This window comes from Coregonus clupeaformis, chromosome 26 (genome assembly GCF_020615455.1).
Source record: "Coregonus clupeaformis isolate EN_2021a chromosome 26, ASM2061545v1, whole genome shotgun sequence".
Lineage (NCBI taxonomy): Eukaryota > Metazoa > Chordata > Actinopteri > Salmoniformes > Salmonidae > Coregonus > Coregonus clupeaformis.
In genome coordinates this window covers 42,966,652-42,990,492 of record NC_059217.1, presented here as the reverse complement: position 1 = coordinate 42,990,492, position 23,841 = coordinate 42,966,652, and the positions used below count along the sequence as shown (strand labels likewise).

General features: G+C 40.3%; 1 protein-coding gene across 1 annotated transcript; it reads right to left on the bottom strand.

The window, feature by feature from the left end:
* Positions 1-7,844: 7,844 nt before the first annotated feature.
* Positions 7,845-15,385, bottom strand: LOC121540815 (zinc finger protein OZF). The gene is made up of 2 exons (XM_041849926.2): positions 14,719-15,385; positions 7,845-9,085 (listed from the first exon to the last, which is right to left on the bottom strand). The coding sequence occupies exons 1-2, from the start codon at positions 14,912-14,914 to the stop codon at positions 8,022-8,024; spliced, it is 1,260 nt and encodes a 419-aa protein (XP_041705860.1). The 5' UTR covers positions 14,915-15,385; the 3' UTR covers positions 7,845-8,021.
* Positions 15,386-23,841: the final 8,456 nt, after the last annotated feature.

Sequence of the window (23,841 nt, the reverse complement as noted above, 5' to 3'; positions counted from 1 at the left end):
ACCAACCTGGTCTCAGCATTTAGTATTATTCTGTACGTATATCCGAGACATTCCATTTAGTATGATATGTTACATTTCGTATGGTATGTATTATTTGTGGATGTCCATCATCCATTTCGTATGATATGTTACGAATTACAATTCATATATGTTATGAATTGCAATTCGTACAATATGTTACAAATTTGCTAAATGTACAATTTGTTATGAATTCCATTAGCTAGGTGGCTAGCGCCAGCTAGCTGGCTAACATTAGCTAGGCTAGGGGTTAGGGTTAAGGTTAGGAGTTAGATTAAAGGGTTAAGGTTAGGTTTAAGGGAAGGGTTAGTGAAAAGGGTTAGGGGAAGGGTTAACCAACATGCTAAGTAGTTGTAAAGTATCAAAAAAGTAGTAAGTAGTTGCAAAGTTGCTAATTAGCTAAAATGCTAAAGTTATTATAACGCTAGACATTCACGTTATACACCCACCCATCCACCCTCCTTTAGTTTTTGCCTTAAGTAACCTTCTGTCTTATGTAACCAAAAGTAACATACAGTGAGGGAAAAAAGTATTTGATCCCCTGCTGATTTTGTACGTTTGCCCACTGACAAAGAAATGATCAGTCTATAACTTTAATGGTAGGTTTATTTGAACAGTGAGAGACAGAATAACAACAACAAAAATCCAGAAAAACGCATGTCAAAAATGTTATAAATTGATTTGCATTTTAATGAGGGAAATAAGTATTTGACCCCCTCTCAATCAGAAAGATTTCTGGCTCCAAGGTGTCTTTTATACAGGTAACAAGCTGAGATTAGGAGCACACTCTTAAAGGGAGTGCTCCTAATCTCAGTTTGTTACCTGTATAAAAGACACCTGTCCACAGAAGCAATCAATCAATCCGATTCCAAACTCTCCACCATGGCCAAGACCAAAGAGCTCTCCAAGGATGTCAGGGACAAGATTGTAGACCTACAAAAGGCTGGAATGGGCTACAAGACCATCGCCAAGCAGCTTGGTGAGAAGGTGACAACAGTTGGTGCGATTATTCGCAAATGGAAGAAACACAAAATAACTGTAAATCTCCCTCTGCCTGGGGCTCCATGCAAGATCTCACCTCATGGAGTTGCAATGATCATGAGAACGGTGAGGAATCAGCCCAGAACTACACGGGAGGATCTTGTCAATGATCTCAAGGCAGCTGGGACCATAGTCACCAAAAAAACAATTGGTAACACACTACGCCATGAAGGACTGAAATCCTGCAGCGCCCACAAGGTCCCCCTGCTCAAGAAAGCACATATACATGCCCGTCTGAAGTTTGCCAATGAACATCTGAATGATTCAGAGGAGAACTGGGTGAAAGTGTTGTGGTCAGATGAGACCAAAATGGAGCTCTTTGGCATCAACTCAACTCGCCGTGTTTGGAGGAGGAGGAATGCTGCCTATGACCCCAAGAACACCATCCCCACCGTCAAACATGGAGGTGGAAACATTATGCTTTGGGGGTGTTTTTCTGCTAAGGGGACAGGACAACTTCACCGCATCAAAGGGACGATAGACGGGGCCATGTACCGTCAAATCTTGTGTGAGAACCTCCTTCCCTCAGCCAGGGCATTGAAAATGGGTCGTGTTTGGGTATTCCAGCATGACAATAACCCAAAACACACGGCCAAGGCAACAAAGGAGTGGCTCAAGAAGAAGCGCATTAAGGTCCTGGAGTGGCCTAGCCAGTCTCCAGACCTTAATCCCATAGAAAATCTGTGGAGGGAGCTGATGGTTTGAGTTGCCAAACGTCAGCCTCGAAACCTTAATGACTTGGAGATGATCTGCAAAGAGGAGTGGGACAAAATCCCTCCTGAGATGTGTGCAAACCTGGTGGCCAACTACAAGAAACGTCTGACCTCTGTGATTGCCAACAAGGGTTTTGCCACCAAGTACTAAGTCATGTTTTGCAGAGGGGTCAAATACTTATTTCCCTCATTAAAATGCAAATAAATTAATAACATTTTTGACATGCGTTCTTCTGGATTTTTTTGTTGTTATTCTGTCTCTCACTGTTCAAATAAACCTACCATTAAAATTATTGACTGATAATTTATTTGTCAGTGGGCAAACATACAAAATCAGCAGGGGATCAAATACTTTTTTCCCTCACTGTATCATACTACACTGAACAAAAATATAAATGCAACATGCAACAATTTCAAAGATTTGACTGAGTTACAGTAAATTCATTAGGCCCTAATCTATGGATTTCACGAATGGGAATACAGATATGCATCTGTTCAGTGGCGACCCGTCATTCGGTTTTGAGCCCCAACTGTTTAGCAAAAACTAATTTTGATTATATTTTTAATTAAGTTGTTTTTTTTGTACCTGTTTTGCATGTTATTTTGGCATTAATTCGTGTCACATATCAGTTTGCAAACAAGGTAAAAACAGATTTATTGAGTGAATAAAGCCGCATACAAACATGGTCTCTTTCTTGCTTTCTTGTTTAAGGTAGCTCCAAAAATGCAGGCGTTTCAGCCTAGCTCAGGGCTTTCTGTTGTGGAGGAGCAGCCAGCGGAAAATACAGAGCGTAGGCCTTGATAATCTTCTCTAGTTGCGCTGTTATTGGCTCAGTGTTCTGTCACTCATGGGGACACTACATTACCGCAGAATCTACAGGGAGAGCTAGTCAGTTCAAGCCCCCTTGGGTGCTGCCATAGATTTACATTTGAAGTGCCCATCCAAGAAGGCTCAAGGTAATTGGCCACAGAAAAAATCACATCAAATCACATATCTACTGTAGCTTTGATTGGACTGATAATGTCAACATCATACTTTCAAAAACCTTAGCTAGCAAACTAGACAAGCAGTCATCATCATGAATCACATCGACAATCTACTGGCAAATCTTTTTCAATCCTTGTCATGTGAAGAGAAATTATAGAAGGAATCAGTGTGTCACGTTCGTTGAAGGACGGGTCAGACCAAGGCGCAGCGTGAAATGCATACATGTTTATTTCGACGATAAACACACGAACAAAACAACGTGAAGTGAAGTCCTCAGGCTAAACACAATACAAGCCTCTACACAGAACAAGATCCCACAACTAATGATTGCAAACAGGCTGCCTAAGTATGATCCCCAATCAGAGACAACGAGCGACAGCTGTCTCTGATTGGGAATCACACCCGGCCAAACATAGAAATACAACACCTAGAATGAGAACATAGAAATAACAACATAGAACTCCACACCCTGACTCAACATACTAGAGTCCCATAAATCAGGGCGTGACACAGTGGCTAACTGCAAGCTTTGCAAAGCAATCACTATTTTGCTTCCCCTGCCTGCTATTCGATGGAGAGGGTGTGTGGTCCAAGTCTGGGTTTAAGGATTTAAAACATCTGTCTGAAAGGGTCTCTTTTCCAAGCTTAAAGGGACAAACATTCACACGCAACACCATGGGCCAGAAAATGTTGAATACATTGGCCATGCTGTCAATCCACAATGACTTCTTCCGCTTTCAAAACAACTGGAAACCCGGAACTGGGAAATCTCAGACTTCAGTGAGTTCAAGACAACTGGGAACTCGGAAGAAAACGAGCTCCGACTGGGAAAATATGTTTTGAACGTTCATCCAACTCGGAATTCCAAGTTGGGAACTAGGGCCTCTTTCTAGAGCTCCGACCTGAAGATCACTGACGTCATGATTCAACCTTGTTTTTTCCCTGAGTTCCCAGTTGTCTTGAAAGCACCATAAATCCAGAGAATGCCAGACTTTGATTACAAAGTTTAAAGACAAAATTTGCCCACAAGAAGGACTGCCGCGCCACCTTCCTGTTCAAGTGAGCACAGCACAACAACGGTGAGTCCAAAAATGTATTGTATGCTGCTGCATAAATTATGTAATATGCCAGGGAGATATGTATACTGTAGCTAAGAAAGTAATACTAAGTGTATGTTGTGTAGGAAGCTGTTAGTAGCCCATGTGCCTCACCCTAATCATTCAGTCCCTTTCCCCCTCAGAACCTACTGTTCTGACTTGGTGGTGCACATGTAGCCTATAACCTGTTTTAGAGAAACGTCATCATCAAATATTGTAAGAGCTTTCTTTGTCTTCTTATATTCCCCCTTTATTTATCCTATGCTTCTGACTTGGTGTACAGGGAGAATACTGTAAGAACGGCCCATTTTCTGAATTATGTCGCTGTACATTTCAGAAGAGCTGATATTGACTACGTCCTTCTTAACTCGCTCATTAATGTCTTAATCGAAATTACGGATTGCCGCTTATTAGCTCATTGTTCCCTTATGCAATAGGTCTCTCATTAGTATCTTATTCATCATTTTAGGCAATGTTGGAATTATTTCATTATTTTACTTACTTTGTGTATTATAATAAGCTCATGTGCTTTTCTTAACGAGGAGGGGATACAATATAATGTTGTTGGGTCTGAAACCATGTTTGCCAGAGACAGTCTCTTCCCATTCAAATATTTGTTTTCAACAAAAAGTTCAGTAATAGACCCATGTAATTCCAGTTGATATTGCGAGGGTTGTTTTGTTTGCGCAATGCGCTGTCTGTGCATCGTTATATTATATATAAAAGTGGATCCTCATTATTGTATTTTCCTTCCTTTTTGGACCACATAGGCCTAATAAAATGCTTCAAATGGTAGGCTAACCGAGTCTCTCTCTCTTTGTGTGGTTACTTAAAGAAGAGTAAAGTTAAGGGCTCAACATCTTGCTGAATTAATCTGAACTAACATCTGAATTTCTGTCGGTGTCCATTTAGAAAGTGCTGAATGAATAGGCCTACCTCGTCGCAGCTCGCTTGCTTGCACTTGCTTATACTTAGAGCTAAGTGTTAATGACATAAGAATAAACATTATGAATTTACTGAACATAAATGTGATCATGTTTCTGTATGGTTCAAAAGTCATTTTTCCCTTCGTTATTATTGAAGGAGAATGCGGTTCTTATCGACTCGCACAAATCCACAAGGAGTCAGTAGAAACCACATTTGTTTAAGCAAGTCAGCCATAATCAGCTATGGTTTTTTTAAACGCAGAAAATGAGGCTGAAGGAACTGTTTCGCTGTCAGATGAGGCTCCGCTGATAGCCAGGTGTAGCGGTGGTAAGGATTCACTCCATGGTGCTGAAAAGAAAGCTCTGCTGTTGGGACAGCTTTATGTAGGCTCTAACGTTTGTGGGCACCATTTGTCACCGTTATAGGGCAATTAATGTATTGTTTAGTGTTGTTGTGTAGTGGCTTTGCAGGCATGCAAAAAAATAAAAATGTTACGTTTTCCCCACCAAGATTTACATGCTAAAATCACCACTGCATCTATTGGTCACAGATACCTTTAGAAAAGGTAGGGGCGTGGATCAGTAACCAGTCAGTATCTGGTGTGACCACCATTTGCCTCATGCAGAGCGACACATCTCCTTCACTTAGAGAACCTGTTGATTATGGCCTCTTCAATGGCTGTATGAAGTTCCTGGATATTGGCGGGAACTGGAACATGCTGTCGTACACATCGATCCAGAGCATCCCAAACATGCTAAATGGGTGACATGTCTGGTGAGTATGCAGGCCATGGAAGAACTGGGACATTTTCAGCTTGCGACGTGGGGCCGTACATTATCATGCTGAAACATGAGGTGATGGTGGCGGATGAATGGCACGACAATGGGCCTCAGGATCTCGTCATGGTATCTCTGTGCATTCAAATTGCCATCGATAAAAAGCTATTGTTTTTGTTGTCCGTAGCTTATGCCTGCCCATACCATAATCCCACCGCCAACATGGGACACTGTTCACAACGTTGACATCAGCAAACCGTTTGCCCACACGATAGCAGACAGCAAGATGCTTTCTGCCATCTGCCTGGTACAGTTGAAACTGGGATTCATCCGTGAAGAGCACACTTCTCCAGCGTGCCAGGTCATCGAAGGTGAGCATTTGCCCATTAAAGTCGGTTACGACGCCGAACTGCAGTCAGGTCAAGACCCTGGTGAGGATAATGAGCACGCAGATGAGCTTCCCTAAAACGGTTTCTGACAGTTTGTGCAGAAATTCTTCAGTTGTGCAAACCCACAGTTTCATCAGCTGTCCGGGTGGCTGGTCTCAGACGATGGCGCAGGTGAAGAAGCCGGATGTGGAGGTCCTGGGCTGGCGTGGTTACACGTGGTCTGCGGTTGTGAGGACGGTTGGACGTACTTTTCTATGGTAGAGAAATTAACATTAAAAAAACTCTGGCCACAGCTCTGTTGGACATTCCCGCAGTCAGCATGCCAATTGCACGCTCCCTCAAAACTTGAGACATCTGTGGCACTGTGTTGTGTGACAAAACTGCACATTTTAGATTAGCCTTTTATTGTCCCCAGCACAAGGTGCACCTGTGTAATGATCATGCTGTTTAATCAGCTTCTTGATATGCCACACCTGTCAGGTGGATGGATTAACTTGGCAAAGGAGAAATGTTAACTAACAGGGATGTAAACAAATGTAGAGAAATAAGCTTTACTTACTTTATTAGAAACAATAATTTCTGGTAATGCGTTTTGAAATGAATCTCGGGTTAATGAGTTAATGGCCAGACTGATGTTATTGACACATTGAATCAAATGTATACTTTCCAGAAAATATATTTTTCTATTACTTAAGATCATTACTCATACATTTTTTCCTAAAGCTGGTCATTCATGAAATTGCTTTAATTTTGTATGGAGTAATCTACTCCTGATGAATAATTGATTGTACCAGATCATCCTATACTTAAAGCCTTAAAGCTTATGACTAAAAGACAATTTACAAATCAGAATTCTTTGCATCTTTCTTAGTTGTACATGTACCAGAAAAATCTCAATGAGCAGGCAATTTAAGAAGTCTACTATCACGCAATACTTAAAAAATGTCCAATGTTACACTCTTACCTTGTACCTATGTTTGTCCTTTGCAGTTGAGGCATTAGAAGGCGTGGGCAACCAATGAATTGTTTATTTCGAAATTATAGAGAAAAACTTTTATAAACAATGGCAGCTCAAGATTCACAATTGCGTTTAGTTTGTTAAAATAGAGCCTTGAAAATGTTTTCTATTGATAAATGCTAAATAAACTATAATTATTGATTATCTAGGCCTAGATCTCTCCCTGGTACTAACAATATCCTTTGTTTGGGCTCTGTCCATTTTATTCCCAAAAAGTAACCATGTACAACAAATTAAAACGCGTTTCCAACCTGATAATCCTTAAATAACAACATGTTTAGCACATCACACACCATTAGAGCTTTGTTAACAGACATATGACAGTAGCTGTCCTGTGTCAGTCAATCATAACAAATTCAATTTCTTAGAAATTAAAGGGAGATTTCACTGATAAATTAAAGTTAGTCATACGTTTTCAGACTTTAAAAGAAGAATGATGTTGAGCTATGTCAACATCTCAGGCAATCTGTTGTGTAAATCCAACTATATGTATACCCCTGCACATCGACTCGGTACTGGTACAACGTGTATATAGCCAAGTTATCGTTACTCATTGTGTATTTATTCCTTGTGTTATTGTGTTTCTATTATCTCTCTATGTTTCTCTCTGTGTTGTTGGGAAGGGCCAGCAAGTAAGCATTTCACTGTTAGTCTACACCTGTTGTTTATGAAGCATGTGACAAACAAAATTGGATTTGAATCCCAAATGAATGGAAAATATGAGCACCGTCTAATTTCCTGCTTTGATTTGGTTCTTATCTTTTCCATTAAATTGGGGTGAAGGCATAAATCTACACAACAGATGTTGTGGGATGTGGTTTATCTTCACAGACTTCTTTAGTTCAGAAAATGTCTGACAAACTTGGACTTGAGAGTGTAACGTTTGTAAAAAGGGCTTTATAAATACATTTGATTTTGAATTTGATAACGTCCCTTAAAAATGACAATTTAACAGGTTCCCAGATTGCAGACTGTACCTTTAACCCAGAGCAGTGACCTTGATATTGTTTCTACCTTCCAACACATTTTACACAACGTCCATTGTTATGTGTTCTCAGTCATTGTGAATATTTATTCTGTGAGTTCGCAGATGCCTCTTCAGACTTGCTGCTAATTTCAAGTAAGTTCCACACAAATGACATTGAACTCCTTCCCCCGTATGAGTCCTCATATGCACTGTCAGGTTTCCCTTTAGATTGAAGCATCTGCCACATTCGTTGCAGCGATGTGGTTTCTCCTGTGTGTGAGTCATCATATGCTTTGTCAGGCTTCCCTTCTCGCCGAAGCATTTGCCACATTCTTTGCACTGAAATGGTTTCTCCCCAGTGTGAGTCCTCGTATGCTTTATCAGGTCTGACTCGCAGTAGAATGCCTTGTCACATTCTTTGCACGGATGTGATTTCTCCCCAGTGTGATTTTGCCTATGCAGTTTCAGACGACCTTTTGTCGACAAGCATTTCCCACACAAATCACATTTAAAAACCAGCCCCATATGAAGATTAACCATATGATTTTTCAGGCTTTCCTTGTGAAAGAAATGTTTGCCACATTCTGTGCAGCAATGTTGTCTCTCCACTGTGTGAATCTTCATGTGCCTGATCAGGTAGCGGTTCAAGGCGAAACATTGCCCACATGTATCGCACATGTATGGTCTCTCTTCGCTGTGCTTGAGTTGCTGATGCCTTTTCAGACCACTTGCTGTCGCAAAGCATTTCACGCACATATCACACTTCAGATCTGACAACTCACTGGTTTCTTTCATTGGCCGTCCTCTTCCTCGCTTTGGTTTAAGAGGCTTTAACCCTGACAGTGATATTCTACTCTCCACTCCATCCACTTTTCCGCTATTACTTTCACCATTGTCACTTTCTGGATTTACTTCAGAGGGGGGTTGATAGTCACTGGTTGATTCTGATTCTCTGTTGCTCTCGCCATCAGATTCTCTGTAGCTCTCGCCATCCAATTCTGTTTGGTTCTCTACCGTTACGATGTTGAAAGAGTTCCACATAGACTCCTCGGCATCAGACTCCACCGGCCCCAGACCGGGGCTCCACTCCTGCTCACAGTGCTGCTGCTCTGAGTTAACATCCTCTTCAGAGACAGTGAGCTGCTGGAGGTCTGGAGGAAAGGAGAAAGGATTAAATTGGATGAAAACGTAAACGCTGAAAACAGACAAGAAATAGGGCTCAACCTATTTCTTGTCTTGTGTCAGATGTAAGTGAAGTTACATTAAAAATGTATTTGAAAAGCAGCTATAGGCTAAGGCTAACTAAGTATGGTGGCAATCCAACAGTTGGCCGAGCTCGTGAATGGCTTTTGTTTGTACATTTTTGACTCATTATTGGACTGAACACGCATGATGCGCCCCAGTAAATAGCCCAGGTATTATAGACTTCATATCACTTACCTACCTTGCCTTGACTTTCATACAAATTCTTGATATACAGTCTGAAACTAATGACTGGGTAAATCCATGTGAATTCAATCACTTTTTGACAGCGCCCCTTTTTGATTTAAACAAAACTTTTCATACATGTTTAGCCATGGAAGAAGTGGTCAGAAAGTGACTTTTTGGACCTGAATGCCAAAACATTCAGGAGATAGAGGTGTTCAAAGTTGACCCATTTTGTATACCCCACCCTACCATGAGACATCCATGTCGTCATCACTGGAAAAGATACAAAGATGCAGGCGTCCTTCCCAACTCAGCTGCCGGAGAGGAAGGAAACCGCTCAGGGATTTCACGAGGCCAATGGTGACTTTAAAACAGTTACAGAGTTTAATTTCTGTGATAAAAGAAAACTGAGGATGGATCAACAACATTGTAGTTACTCCACAATACTAACCTAATTGACCAACCTGGTCTCAAAGCATTTCATATTATTCTGTATGTAAATCCGAGACACTCCATTTAATATGATATGTTACGTTTGGTATGGTTACATAAGACAGATGGTTACTTAAGGCAAAAATGAACGGAGGGTGTTTGGTTGGGGTGGATGGGTGGGCGTATAACGTGAACGTCTAGCAACTCAAAGGTTGTGAGTTCTAATCACATCACAGACAACTATAGAATTTTGGGGGGGATAAAAATAAATGAAAAAGAGCTAAACACAAAATCCTAGAGGAAAACCTGGTTCAGTCTGCTTTCCAACAGACACTGGGAAACAAATTCACCTTTCAGCAGGACAATAACCTAAAACACAAGGCCAAATATACACTGGAGTTAGTTACCAAGATGACATTGAATGTGCCTGAGTGGCCTAGTTACAGTTTTGACAAATCGTTTTGAAAATCTATGGCAAGACTTGAAAATGGCTGTCTAGCAATGATCAACAACCAACTTGACAGAGCTTGAATATTTTTTTAAAGAATAATGTGCAAATATTGTACAATACAGGTGTGCAAAGCTCTTAGAGACTTATCCAGAAAGACTCACAATTGTAATCGCTGCCAAAGGTGATTCTATCACTCAGGGGGTTGAATACTTATCTAATCAAGATATATGTGTTTTATTTTTCATACATTTTTTACAAATGTTTGAATTTTTCTCCCACTTTGACATTAGAGTATTTTGTGTAGATCGTTGACACAATGACAATTAAATCCATTTGAATCCCACTTTGTAACCCAACAAAATGTGGAAACAGTCAATGGGTGTGAATACAGTACCTTCTGATGGAACTTTACATCCGTGGTCGATAGAGGGGGGGATTGCAGAGCAATGCCAAATAAATATTTAAATCCAATTGTTAGATGCAATCCCCCCACAACATGTAGTTATTTCAGCGTGAATTATCTTGAACGCATGTACAATGGTATACCCTGAGACAGAAATCTTGTACACGGTATGTATACAGTATGCCGTCAAACTGTGGAAACCCAGTAGCTAAAATAGTCATTCAAAAACGGAGGGCAATTTAAGACAAAATGTAGAAAATGATAGAAAAATAAGTGTTTAATTTGTCAGTCTTCTTTTTTCAAGTACATTTTCTATAGCCACATTTTCCTGGCAAAATTATATATTGTAATTGCAATATTACTGAGCAGATATGATACTTGGCTAGCCAGCAGAGCTAAAGTCTCACGTCTTTTCTTTTGGTTAGTGCTATACGGAATCCTTGGGAAGTCAGTTAGTTTCGCCAATGCTATCTCTAACTTCCTTCATACTACTGAACACAGAGACATAAAAATGGTATCTACAAGTTCATCTGACTCTGGGGAAGGGCCTCATTGCCAAAATCCCGAAGTATTCCTTTAACCTTACCTTAAAAGGTCCAATGCAGCCGTTTTTATCTCAATATCAAATAATTGATTGACAATTAAGTACCTTACTGTGATTGTTTTCAATTAAAAATGTTCAAAAATAGCTTCTTATCAAAGAGCAATATCTCAAGCAAAATTTAGCTTGGACTGTCTGAGTGGTTTGAGTGGGGAGGGGAAAACTGACAAATTAGCTGTTATTGGCAGAGAGGTTTGGAACTCTCGTTGTTGTTTGGTCTAATAACTAAATTACCGCATGGTGATGTCACCATGGAAGGCAAAAACTCCCTCCCACCAAAACAGGCTGAAATTTCAGGGGGTCTTTTCAAACAGCTTATATTAAAAGGGCATTATCATCAATTTCACAGTATTATTCCATACTAAATATAATCATATTTGTTGTCTTGGCTGTGTGCTTAGGGTCGTTGTCCTGTTGGAAGGTGAACCTGCGCCCCAGTCTGAGGTCCTGAGCCCCCTGGAGCAGGTTTTCATCAGGGATCTCTCTGTACTTTGCTCCGTTCATCTTTCCCTCGATCCTGACTAGTCTCCCTAGGCTCCCAGTCACTGCCGCTGAAAAACATCCCCACAGCATGATGCTGCCACCACCATGCTTCACCGTAGGTTTCCTCCAGATGTGACGCTTGGCATTCAGGCCAAAGAGTTCAATCTTGGTTTCATCAGACCAGAGAATCTTGTTTCTCATGGTCTGGGAGTCCTTTAGGCGCCTTTTGGCAAACTCTAAGCGGCTGTCGTGCCTTTTACTGAGGAGTGGCTTCCGTCTGGCCACTCTACCATAAAGGCCTGATTGGTGGAGTGCTGCAGAGATGGTTGTCCTTCTGGAAGGTTCTCCCATCTCTACAGAGGAACTATGGAGCTCTGTCAGAGTGACCATTGGGTTCTTGGTCACCTCCCTGACCAAGGCCCTTCTCCCCTGATTGCTCAGTTTGGCCAGGTGGCCAGCTCTAGGAAGAGTCTTGGTGGTTCCAAACTTCTTACATTTAAGAATGATGGAGGCCACTGTGTTCTCGGGGACCTTCAATGCTGCAGAAATGTTTTGTTACCCTTCCCCAGATCTGTGCCTCGACACAATCCTGTCTCGGAGCTCTACGGACAATTCCTTCGACCTCATGGCTTGGTTTTTGCTCTGACATGCACTGTCAACTGTGGGACCTTATATAGACAGATGTGTGCATTTCGAAATCATGTCCAATCCATTGAATTTACCACAGGTGGACTCCAATCAAGTTGTAGAAACATTTCAAGGATGATCAATGGAAACAAGATGCACCTGAGCTCAATTTCGAGTTTCATGCAAAGGGTCTGAATAATTATGTAAATAAGGTATCTGTTTTTTATTTGTAATAAAGTAGCAGGAATGTCTAAAAACCAGTTTTTACTTTGTCATTATGGGGTATTTTGTGTAGATTGAGGAGGAAGCAAAGTAATGTAATACATTTTAGAATAAGGCTGTAATGTAACAAAATGTGGAAAAAGGGAAGGGGTCTGAATACTTTCCGAATGCACTGTATGTTGACTGACGCAACTTTAGCTAATATGGGGACAACGATGTAGGCTGTGTGTAGCGGTTATGATATGGTTTGGCTTGGAAAGGTTTTTTCGCCTGGTCACATACAGCTGATGTGTTGAGCATTGAAATCCACAAGCAAAGGGAAAAGGTGAGAGGAGGAGAGTGCATAGATGCGAGAAGGAATACAACGTGGCTGCTATGAAAGTGAACTGTGTTTACACGTGATCGGGGTGTATTCATTCCGCCGATTCTGTTGAAAAACGTTTCTTAAACAGAAGCAAACAGAACAAAATGGCGATAAACATACCAGAATTTGTCCAATAGAAACTCTTGTTTGCAACTGTTGGACTAATGATTACACCCTATATCAGCTAGAATGCATGCAAGAGTGTGCAAGGCGGTATTTAATGTGTCAAAGAGTGTGTGTAATGTGTTAAGAGTATCCGGTAGTAGTAGCCTAAACCTATCACGAACTGGGTGAATGGAATATGAATGACAGTCATCCAATATGCTGTAATAATAAATCGTCTTCCCTCATCTTAAATGGCACTGACAGCCACTGCATAACACCTCACATTATTCTGCCCAAGAACAATGATAACTTCTCTCACCCAGTGGCATGAGGGCTGTTTAGGTGAGCGCTGATACCGTCCCATGATAAGCAGTGCCCACTTTGCCAAAGGGAAATATTTAGCTTGTCCATGCCCAGCACGCCGCACCAGGGTGCTGTTGTCCATGCCCAGCACGCCGCACCAGGGTGCTGTTGGAGAGACGCAGCGCTGCGGCACTCCAACGCTCCATCAAACTCATTTAACATAAATGCTGTTGCTTACGGTAGAAACAGTAGTAGCCTATGTGGTTTTTATGTAGCCCAAAGCCTTGAGACCAAATGTATTACAATGGCATGAGACAGACACATTTTAAATCATTCACTTATTAACGTGGAGAGAGTGCAGGAGAAAGTCAACTAAAAAGGCAAGCGGGCAGACGTCAGCTTTGGAGCAGCATAATGAAAAACAGGTGGACAACAAATGGTGCTGAAACTAATTCATTTCAACAATTGTCTTCATTTTAATTTGACTTCACTAACAACAAGAGGGCTTTGTTGGAGCCTATTTCTTCCTATTAAAAAAATAAGAGGTAGGCCTACCTGTTTGACAGACACAATTTTGCTACAGCCAAATCCTCCAATACTGTCACCATGCACTCCTTAAATACCTCTGTCTGGGCAGAAAAGGTAACTTTTGAAAGTGCCATGCTTAGATTCATAAGGATGTCTAATATTAAATTATTTGCAAACAGCAACCGTTTCGTTGCAAACTATACACTGGTTTGACAGTGGAGAAATATGTTAAAAATGCCTATTTCACTGTCCATTCTTCCCTGAAACTTCTACTTTCATTATCCACCTTTCTTTTGAGACTTTTTCAGAGCGACATTTTCACTTGATTGCAAGCTGTTTTTCCCCAATCAACGCAAAAATAAATATAAAAAAACGAATTTAAGAGACATTGGTGATTGTATCAGTGTAATCAGATTGAAAATATTAGGATATGTTATTGACATTGAACTGATTATATAGCCTACTAAGCAGATGTGTTTAATTTGTAGCATAGGCCTATGAATTGGTCTGATAATATGTTCTGCCGACTATTAGCTGAGAAAAACACTCAGGAGTTCCCGTACCGGGAATAAATTAAATCTACTTTCACCCCTGAAAACACAGGAAAATCACGTTTTTGAATGCACTGGGCCTTTAACCATTTTAAACGTCAACTTCAATAGGGTGACGTCAGTTGGACGTCCTAAAGATGCCGGATTGCAAGGAACCTTTTAATTTAGTCAGTAGCTAGATAACTATGTTACTAAATGATGTACTACTCAAAGCCCCTCAAATTAAATGACTAAAATTAGGCTACAATGTAAAATGAATGTCAAATAGAGAGACGTAGTCACAAACCTGCTAATCTATGCAACTTTATCTCTGGTTTGAAAACCAAATCCAGCAGTCTTCGTAGACGTGAATTCGCCCGTTCCAAACGAGATATTTCTTCCTGGTACTCTGCGATCGTTTTTTGAACTACCACAGATATCTCCAAAGGAACTGCTGTTAATTTTTCGTTGAGAAACACATTGAGCTGCTGAAGTTTAGACATTTTGGGGAGGAAAGGGATAGGTAGGAGAATGTATTGTTATTTTGCTGTTCAACTGTCACTATATAACTACGGGTCTGTGTTTAAGAAACAGGAAATTACGTTATTCTTCTTTAAATTTGTTTGGCGGATCGCAACCAACTGGAAAGGGGCACACACCGCCTCTTACTGTACTGGAGTGTGAGGCCGGTCACGGCCTACCTACACCACTTTATTATGTTACCTAATCCTGTATTTATAAAATAAAATAAATCTCTACACTCTAAAAAATTAGGGGATCAACAAGGGTTCTTCTAAGATCCTCAAAGTTCTTTGAAGAACCTTAGGGTTCTTGGCACTGAAAATTGCCTCCAAAAGGATCTTCCAAGAACCCCATAGAAGGTGGGGTTAATCGAGGAACCTCATTAGTTGGTGGGGGTTCTTGCAGGAACCTAACTGTCCAACTGAAACATTTGGATTTGAATTTGAAAGGACAGCAGGTGCAGGCACTTCACTGAAAAATGTAAAGATCGCCACAATTTAAGGTAAGGTTTGTCCCTTGTATGATCTAACTTGATATTGTTTTATGATGATAACATCTATCTTTTCATATTTGTGTAAATCTTTCTAAAACAGAAAATGGATACAATTCAATGGATATCAATCAACAAAGAGGTAAGAATATGTATGCTATAAGAATATGTTGAAGGCTAACTGTATTGGGTGCAGATGACTGAACTGCTCACTTTTGTGTCTGTAGGTTTACAGATGAGGAGGCATATGTCAATTGGTATTGGTATGTTATGCAGATCACATGTACCATCCTCCTCCCTTACCTCTTCAATGAAACTCCCATAGGCCTCTACATTATGGACAAGGTATGTGTATGAAAACCATTATCAAAATAGTTGTATTCATCCACATTTACCACAAAAGCCAAGGTATGAATACTGTCGTGTGCATGTTTTGTTAATCATCTGTATAATTACTATTTTTTGGGGTTCACAGACTTCACCCTCCCTACACCTCTGATGAATATAACAGGAAACCTGTTCGATCACCATGCACTGCAAAATCATTCTGGCTATGGATACGGAGAACATCAACACATTAACATCAACATGCCAGAGGATATACCCATTGGACATGGGGCTCTGCTGGGAGTTTACCTTATATTTGGATTTTTTTATACCCATCCCCAGTGCTTAATTTGAGCCGGATCCTGTACACCTCTCCGTTTTGAAATGTTTCGTTCCGGGACCTATTTGGCCGGGTCCTGTACCTCTCGTGGCATGAAAAATAATTGTCACTTTTTGCAACGTAACAATTATAACAAAAGCGATTAAAGTTCATTCGAGTGGCCTCTTCGTTAATTAATTCAGAATGGCCTACTACACCATGATAATTTAGCCACAGAGGATCAATAGCTTATTTTTATTTTGTAATTGCCTAGCTGTGGATTGTGTGTAGCCCAATAACAACGCATAGCCTACAGTCGGGAACGCGCGGCAAATCTGTTAATGAACTGCTTGCAGACAAAACAGGCCTTTCGCAATATTTCAAATACAATCGCGGGAAAACAGGTTGGAAACCAAATGGCTCCTGCTGAAAAGAGAAGATCAACTTCCAAATATTGTTTTACAAAGTAAAACAAGAGCGAGATATAGGTTTTTAGCACGAACACATCGGCCATCACGGGTGAGTGAGCTGCGCATCATTGGGTGAGTCAGTGAAACTGGAAGGCATGTTTAGGACTATAATTTCCTCCTCATAGTGTAGCCTCCAAACACCTAGGTCTATGCTATCGATGGATTCAAGGTCGTTTTTATTGATCTCAGATTCTCAGTTTGTCAATGTCAAAGTAGCCTGCCATTTCGATCATTTGTACGGTATTAACTAAGATTCTGCCAAAGTCTCCAGTCATGTACAATTATGTAGAATTGCATGAAATGCGTTTATAAAAAGGCCAAGATTTTCCCGGACCCTAGGCTACTAAAATGTTCCCCATCTGTACTGCTCTATGCCACTACGCAAATGCGATGATATGCATTTATTATAAAGTTGTTGTTTTTCTCTCATGCGTTCTGGTACCTCAGAGCTCCCCAGGTCACCCCCCTCTAGCACTCACTTTTTGTTCCGGCACCTCCCGATTGACAAATTAAGCACTGCCCATCACACATTACAGTATCATGTTTTCGTATACATTTTAAATAATAATTTAATCCCATATGACCTAATCTCATCATGCACAACACATTTCTCCCTACAGATTTCCTTATAATATAAAAATGTCTCCCCCCTGATTCAAATTTGGTTCCTTGGAAGTTGTGGGAACATATGTTTTTGGTTTCACATTGGTTGTGGGATCAAGGCCATACGTTTCCTGACCGGTAAAAAGGAACGTTTTTTAAACCTTCTGAGAACAGAAGTGAACATTTCACCTTTTCTTGGAACATCTACATTTAGGTTGCAGGGAGGTTCTGAGAAAGTTTTACTCTGGTTCCTTGTTCTCCTGGGAGGTTTTATTAATGCTCTGAGAACGGAAATTATAGGTTATTTGGAGGTTTTTGAGTAACTTCCTTAACTTTAACTGAATGTTTCAATAAGACTTTTAATAACACTGCTAGCTTATTGTGTTAACTTTATTTTTTTTAAATCCAAGCACACATAGCACACATGGAAATTCATTTCCTTAGGCATTGCTTATCCAAACACATTTCAGTGAGATTTGAACATACACTACATGACCAAAAGTATGTGGACACCTGCTCATCGAACATCTCATTCCAAAATCATGGGCATTAATATGGAGTTGGTCCCCCCTTTGCTGCTATAACAGCCTCCACTCTTCTTGGAAGGCTTTCCACTAGATGTTGGAACATTGCTGCGGCTGGGAACTTGCTTCCATTCAGCCACAAGACCATTAGTGAGATCGGGCACAGATGTTGGGCGATTAGGCCTGGCTCGCAGTCAGCGTTCCAATTCATCCCAAAGGTGTTCGATGGGGTTGAGGTCAGGGCACTGTGCAGGCCAGTCAAGTTCTTCCACACCGATCTCAACAAACCATTTCTGTATGGACCTCGCTTTGTGCAGAGAGGCATTGTCATGCTGAAACAGTAAAGGGCCTTCCCAAAACTGTTGCCCCAAAATTGGAAGCACATTGTGATTTTAGGCTTGTGTGCGGCTACTCGGCCATGGAAACCCATTTCATGAAGCTCCCGACAAACAGTTATTGTGCTGATGTTGCTTCCAGAGGCAGTTTGGAACTCGGTAGTGAGTGTTGCAACAGAAGACAGACGATTTTTACATGCTTCAGCAGTCCCGTTCTGTGAGCTTGTGTGGCCTACCACTTCGCGGCTGAGCCATTGTTTCTCTTTAGATGTTTCCACTTAACAACAATAACAGCACTTACAGTTGACCGGGGCAGCTCTAGCAGGGCAGAAATTTGATGAACTGACTTGTTGGAAAGGTTGCATCCTATGACGGTGCCACGTTGAAAGTCACTGAGCTCTTCAGTAAGGCCATTCTACTTACAATGTTTGTCTATGGAGATTGCATTTTTTTTTTTACATTTACATTTGAGTCATTTAGCAGACGCTCTTATCCAGAGCAACTTACAGGAGAAATTAGGGTTAAGTACCATGCGGAAGGGCACAGACAGCTTTTTCACCTAGTTGGCTCAGGGATTCGAACCAGCAAGCTTTCGGTTATTGGCGCAATGCTCTTAGCCACTAGGCTACCTGCCGCCTGATTGCGTGGCTCAATTTTATACACCTGTCAGCAATGGTGTGGCTGAAATAGCCGAATCCACTAATTTGAAGGGGTGTCCACATACTTGTGTATATATAGTGTATAATCTTTTGTTCTCTATCCATGGAATTAGTCCACTGTGCCACCAGGATGGAGCTAGCATGCCATGTTTTTTAACTCGTACAAAGCTATTTATTTTAGTCTATTCAAACGGACCCCATTTCAAAGGAATCAAGCACTCATTAAGATCAGGTTTGGCCAATTAGTGGGCGCAGCCAACACACCTGAAAACACTTAACAAGATAGAGGATAGAGAGAGTTTTGTTGATACTGAGAACATAATGTATGTCTTTTTAAATAACAATCTTAAAACTAAAGTTTTCTTAACGTTCTCTGGAAATATGAGAACATTACTTTAAATCGAACCATGAGGAAATGTTATGCTGAAGTACTGAAATTCCCTCAGAACAATGTTGTTTCTTAACATTCTTGGAACAATTTGAGAACATTACTTTAAATAGAACCATGAGGAAACTTGTAGGAAACGTTATGCTGAAGTTCTAAAATTCCACAGAAGAACGTTATTTCTTAATGTTCTCTGGACTACTTGAAAAACATTTCCAATGTCAAACCAGTTGGAGAACGTTCCTAGAACATTACCAAAATTGAAATGAAATGTAACCATGTTTGAACTTTTAGGAAACGTTCTGTTAAAGTAATGAAAAAAAAAAAGTTCCTTAAATGTGCTGATAATGTTCCATAGCCAAGCAACTATCCTGCACCATTCCCAGAAAGTTGTGGGAAGGTTGTATGCAAAATAACCATAGGACAACCACTCTCTCACCAAGCGCTAAGAAACATATATTCTCAGAACATTATGTGCTAGCTGGGAAATGTCTTCTTTTCAAGTCTTTGAATGCAAACTGATGTTCCAAGGTCAGTTTAGGATTGTGTGACGCCCATAAGTTTATGGTATCAGATTTTATGGATAGAACATGTTTGGGAGTCCTCCAAGGATTTCCATTGGGAATTGTTTAGGCATGTTGCCACCGGCAGGGGGCGCAGAAGGAGCACCAAGTGTGATATATTACAAAGTTGTATTTTTATAGTAAAAGACAATTGCTCCAAAGGGGTTGTTGAACAAAACTTTCTATACATATTTTCCCATGTTAGTGGTCAGAAAGTAAGTTTTTGGACCTGAATGCCAAAACATTTAGGAGATAGAGGTGCTCAAAGTTTACTCATTTTGCATACCCCACCCTAATATGAGACATCCATGTCTTCATCACTGGAAAAGATAAACGGTTGCGTTTGATATAATTCAAAAGCTTACAAAAAAGGTTGTCAAACTATTTGATAATTTCTTTGGGAAAAAATACAGTTTTCATAAAAAGTTATCTAAAAACGCGTGGAATCAGATTTCTTTCATTTTTGCATAGGTTGTAGCTTTGACCGTATTTGACATAATCTGAGGTGTTACTGTTGTGACCTGCATCAGTTGAGACACAGCGTGCTCTTGAATACAGGGTGGGTGTCATGTTTAGGCTGATAAATGTATTAAAATGGGAATAAAATGGACATTTCAAATGGTAGCACAAAGATGGTTGGAGGTCCACACAGAGAATGTTGACTTAAATGATACTGTCAATCTTCATTTGGAAACATATTGAAACTATAGATAGTAGAATAGACATTCCCATTTAATAAGTTAACATTCGATAGTCGGTGGATCAGCGGCCATCTTTGTTGTAGTAATTGGAAGTTCAAATTTAAATTTAAATTGCAATGATGTACCAGCTAAATTGCAGTGGTCTGAAGGGATATGTCCATTCTATGAATTATTATTTGACTGAAATGAAACCCGCCCTGTATTCAAGTATGCTGTGTCTCAACCGATGGCAGGCATAACACAAACACCTCAGATGATGTCAAATCGGGTCTAAGCTACATGCAAAAATGAAAGAAAAAGAAAAAAACTAGGAGTGCACACGTTTTTAGATACTTTATGTTAAAGGTAAAAAGATTACATCATTGTTATTTTAAAAAATACATGGATGTCTCATGGTAGGGTGGGGTATGCAAAATGGTAAACTTCGAGCACCTCTATCTCCTAAAAGTTTTGGCATTTTGGCATTCAGGTTATGGACAAAAATAATTAAAAAGTATTTAAAATATTAAATTAAAATTAACGACCCCAAAGCAAATAATAAGGTGGAAAATATCCATCAATATAATTACTTAGTATGCATGAGGGGCTCATCAAAACATCTGATTGGCATCAGTGCTAGTTGTAGAATGCATCCCAAATGGTTCCCTATACTCCAGCATTTTGGATTTGAAATCAAATGTTTCATGAGGCGACAGTACAGAATGTCACCTTTTATTTGAGGGTATTTTCATACATATCTGTTTTACTGTTTAGAAATGAACCCTTTATATATCTAGTCCCCCTATTTGAAGATGTCATAAGTCGCCACTGCATAATTATTCTGACAAATTCAATCATAGTTTATTAAAGTGGTTAAAAGTTTAGTATTTGGTCCCATATTCCTTGCACGCAATGACTATATCAAGCTTGCGACGTTACAAACTTTTTGGATATATTCACAGCTTGTTTTGGTTGTGTTTTAGATTACTTTGAATGAATTCAGAGGTCGTTTTAATGTTTTTCACGCAGAAAAAAAAGATAAAAGGCATATGAAATATCTTACTGCGTTTTGTAAACACTTATCTAAAATGCTTCTTATGGTAATTTTTTCGGCAACAGACTGGTTTTGTGCTACTGGAATTCGTAATCATTTCTGTCAATTGACAGTTGATAGTACGATCGGATGATAGGCTACTCATGAAGTGTTCAAAAAGTGTTTTAATAGGCCTAAATAAATGTTGGCAAAATACCTCCCTGCACCTTCTCACCGCAAATAAATCTGCAGATTAGGACCAGCGCGCGGAGGGTTCTGGTTGTGCCTACTCTGAGCCTGTGCGTCCTCAATTTGCAGCGGGCAGCCACGTTGCTGTCACTCAGTCAGAATGCCCATCCGTTTTATATTTTTTCCCTACCCTTGCCCCTCTTGTTAGATACTATGCACCTTGATAGCAAACGTCCTCGCCATGTGATTTACCGTAGGAGCAGGCAGCTGCGATCTAAACGATCAGACCTAAAACATGCAAGGAAAAGTGATCAGGTGAAATTATGAAGCGAGTGGACAGAAATACTGTTTCTCTCTATCCAATCAGAGCAGCATGATCTACGTACAGCCCGCCCTTCTCTTAACAGACAGGCAAACTAGCCAGTTTAGTTATTTAGACCACGTAGAACCTTGCACATGACTGACTGACATGAGAATGATGCTCGCTGGCGCCTGAACATTTTATTTTTCTTCCGATCACAGATAATTACAAAAGATACTTGGATCATAATCGTATCCAGAAAATAGCACATATCCGTTTGTACAAAAGGCTGTGAAGTATTTGTAGTTAATCATATCTGTAATGTTAGTTCATTATAGCAGAGCTGTAGCTCCGCCCACCGGTGAAGTGGAGCAGAGCATGCTGGGCGATCTCCAGTTTAGAGAAGAAGATCAGCTCAAGAGTAGTGAAGTGAGAGAAAGCTCCAGCCATCCTTGTGTTTTCCCACCAGTTAGCTTTCATTGTGTTAGCCAAGACCAGTGTGCGTCCTTCTTGATATACCACACACACTCTGGTTGAAGCAAGTTGCCAGACCACTAAGTGCCTTATCCCATTCATACTACATACACTGTGCGGTGCTGTTCCGTGCCTGTGCATATTCGGCGTTTTTAAACCACCTCAACTGGAATTCTACCTGTCTGTCATCTGTGCCCTTACCAGTACACGGGAGGGAACACATAAAGTAAAATCTAACCTAAAGAATATACAGTCCACCAAGTCCTCACTTACACCGTTATGACACTCGTTTTGTCCGACTACTCGGCAAATCCCTAGAAATTCACGAACGGGCATGCTGACAGCGGTCTGACTGATGTGTAGCTACTTTTCTCCGGTAGCCTACTTTTCTCGGTGTAGCCAGTAAAATGCAATGTTAACTTCCAGCAAAACATTAGGAAATGTAGCTGGCTCCATTCTTTCTAAGATAAACATTAGAAATATGGCCACCATGCATCGTTTTTGCAAAAAAAAAATAGCTTTTTCATTGTAGGCTAAGCTCGTTTACTTGTGTGGCTGCGTTGTAAAACATTTAATTATTTTCTCCCGAATACGTTGCACTAATGTATTTTCTGTGAAGAAAAACTGTATTTGCACGCCCCTGATCACATTTGACTTTCAATATAAAACGCAGGTAAAATTGTTTAAATAGCAGATATATAAAGTGCTTTTAATTTCTAAATGGTAAAAGATATATGTATGAAAATACACTCAAATGAAAAGTGACATTCATATGAAACATTTGATCTCAAATCCAAAATGCCTGAGCATAGAGCCAAATTTAAAATGTTAGCTTCCCTGTCCAAATATATACGGAGGGGAGTGCAGTGCATTATGGGTTCTAGACAAAAGCAGTTTCCCACTAAATAGGTAATAGGTTGCCATTTGAGGGGCAGCCATTTTGTTTATTTATTATTATTATTTTTTGGTAATTGGGCCAGAGATGTGTCATGTGCCATCATCAAACGTCTCACTGACCCAAATATGTGATGCTTGAGACAGAGCCTTGCATACAACTGGGTACAAATTGTTCCCTGGATGTCCTTTGGGTGGTGGACCATTCTTGATACACACGGGAAGCTGTTGAGCGTGAAAGAGGTACACATATGATCTCACATGGTACTGTTCGGTACCTTTTAGAGTACATGTGCGGATAATCTTGTATAATGGCACATTCTTGTCACCAATATTTTCAATATAAAAAGGTACAATCATCACACTACGGTGAAGGTACATTTGTCACACCCTGATCTGCTTCACCTGTCTTGTGCTTGTCTCCACCCCCCTCCAGGTGTCACCCATTATCCCCTGTGCATTTATACCTGTGTTTTCTGTTTGTCTGTTGCATTTCTGTTTTCCAGGGTACAAATGTATTTTGTGTACCTTCGATACCCTTAATACTCACCCTAAGTTACAATTATGAATTTTTGCCACTTAAAAGGAACTAAATGCTTTGTCACTGTGGTCGTACACTAAAAAGGCACATTTATACCATTATCATATTTGCCAGCATGCTC

Coding starts and splice junctions, on each gene's coding strand:
- LOC121540815 (XM_041849926.2), bottom strand. CDS start 14,914: ATGTCTAAACTTCAGCAGCTCAATGTGTTTCTCAACGAAAAATTAACA. Junction 9,086..14,718: donor AAAGTTGCATAGATTAGCAG/GTTTGTGACTAC, acceptor CCTTTCCTCCAG/ACCTCCAGCAGCTCACTGTC.